The sequence below is a fragment of the Sinocyclocheilus anshuiensis genome, unplaced genomic scaffold (genome assembly GCF_001515605.1).
Source record: "Sinocyclocheilus anshuiensis isolate Anshui unplaced genomic scaffold, SAMN03320099.WGS_v1.1 scaffold258, whole genome shotgun sequence".
Taxonomy (NCBI): domain Eukaryota; kingdom Metazoa; phylum Chordata; class Actinopteri; order Cypriniformes; family Cyprinidae; genus Sinocyclocheilus; species Sinocyclocheilus anshuiensis.
This window is the reverse complement of record NW_015547636.1, coordinates 265,445-266,577: the sequence shown is the minus strand read 5'-3', so window position 1 is coordinate 266,577 and position 1,133 is coordinate 265,445. Positions and strand designations below refer to the sequence as shown.

The 1,133-nt window shown below is 30.8% G+C and overlaps 1 protein-coding gene across 1 annotated transcript in view; it reads left to right on the top strand.

Annotated features, from left to right (window-relative positions):
* The window catches only part of LOC107701820 (FYVE, RhoGEF and PH domain-containing protein 1-like), a gene marked incomplete at its 3' end in the record, with an annotated part of 18,414 nt that extends 17,287 nt beyond the window's left edge, over positions 1–1,127 (top strand). Inside the window, exon 3 of the mRNA XM_016503943.1 lies at positions 1,090–1,127. Within this exon, the coding sequence (XP_016359429.1) occupies positions 1,090–1,127 (38 nt within the window). The remainder of the gene's footprint in view (positions 1–1,089) is intronic.
* Positions 1,128–1,133: the final 6 nt, after the last annotated feature.

Sequence of the window (1,133 nt, the reverse complement as noted above, 5' to 3'; positions counted from 1 at the left end):
AGTGTACAGTATGTGGAAAATAATGTGTTTTTTGAACCTTAAACCGCATAAACACATTTCATTACACCAAATACACAAAATAATGTTCTTTTTAGCAACGTCATATGGCCCCTTTAAAGGGATAGTTCAGCCAAAAATTTAACTTCTGTCATCATTTACTCACCATCATGACACAAAATAATGTATTTTGAAGAATGACCAAGCTCTTTATTTCTATACAATTCACAAATACAGTGAACACAGGACGTCAAGTTTGAAAAATGACAGAAAGGCAACTTTTATGCCATATTGCAAGTCTTGTGAAGCCATAAAATAGCTTTGTTTGAGGAATGGCAGTAAATTTGTTGTTATTTATTTAAATATGCGCATATGCAAATGAGATTCGAGAGCTAGTACCATTCAAAAGTTTGTGGTCAGCAAGATTTTTTAATGTTTTTGAAAGATGTCTTTTATTTTCATTAAAGCTGCATTTATTTGATCAGAAATACAGTAAAAACTGTGAAATGTTATTACAATTTAAAGTGAATGTTTTCTATTTGAATATATTTTAAAATGTAATTTATTCCCGTGATGAAAGCTATCATTACTCCAGTCTTCAGTGTCACAATGATCTTTCAGAAATCATTCTAATATGCCGATTTGCTGCTGAAGAAACGTTTCTTATTATTAATAATTTTGGAAACAATTATGCTGCTTAACATTTTTGTGGAAACTGTGATACCTTTTTTCAGAGTTTTTACTGTTTATTAAATTCATAAATTAATAAAATGATACATTTCTTAAGTTCTAAAGTTTAAGTACAAAATAAAAAATCTTTTGAACAATAGTGTATGTTTTATGCATATTTAAATATATGCAGAACTTATAACTAAATAGAGGTCACCATTATTTGAATGTTTACTGTATTCTCTTTGAACTCATGTATAATTTATGATATAATATAATATGCAATATGATGTAATCGAATAAAAGTACTTGTTATTCTGCCCTGCTGTTCCAATTTAATATCTGTGTCTGTCTGTGGTGCGGTCATGTTATCGTGCACCAGTCTCAGTGTATTGATTTGCGTATTGATTTTGTCTCGTTCAGTGCCCCCGAAACCCCCTCATCTCCAGCAGCAGAGCGCTCGACGG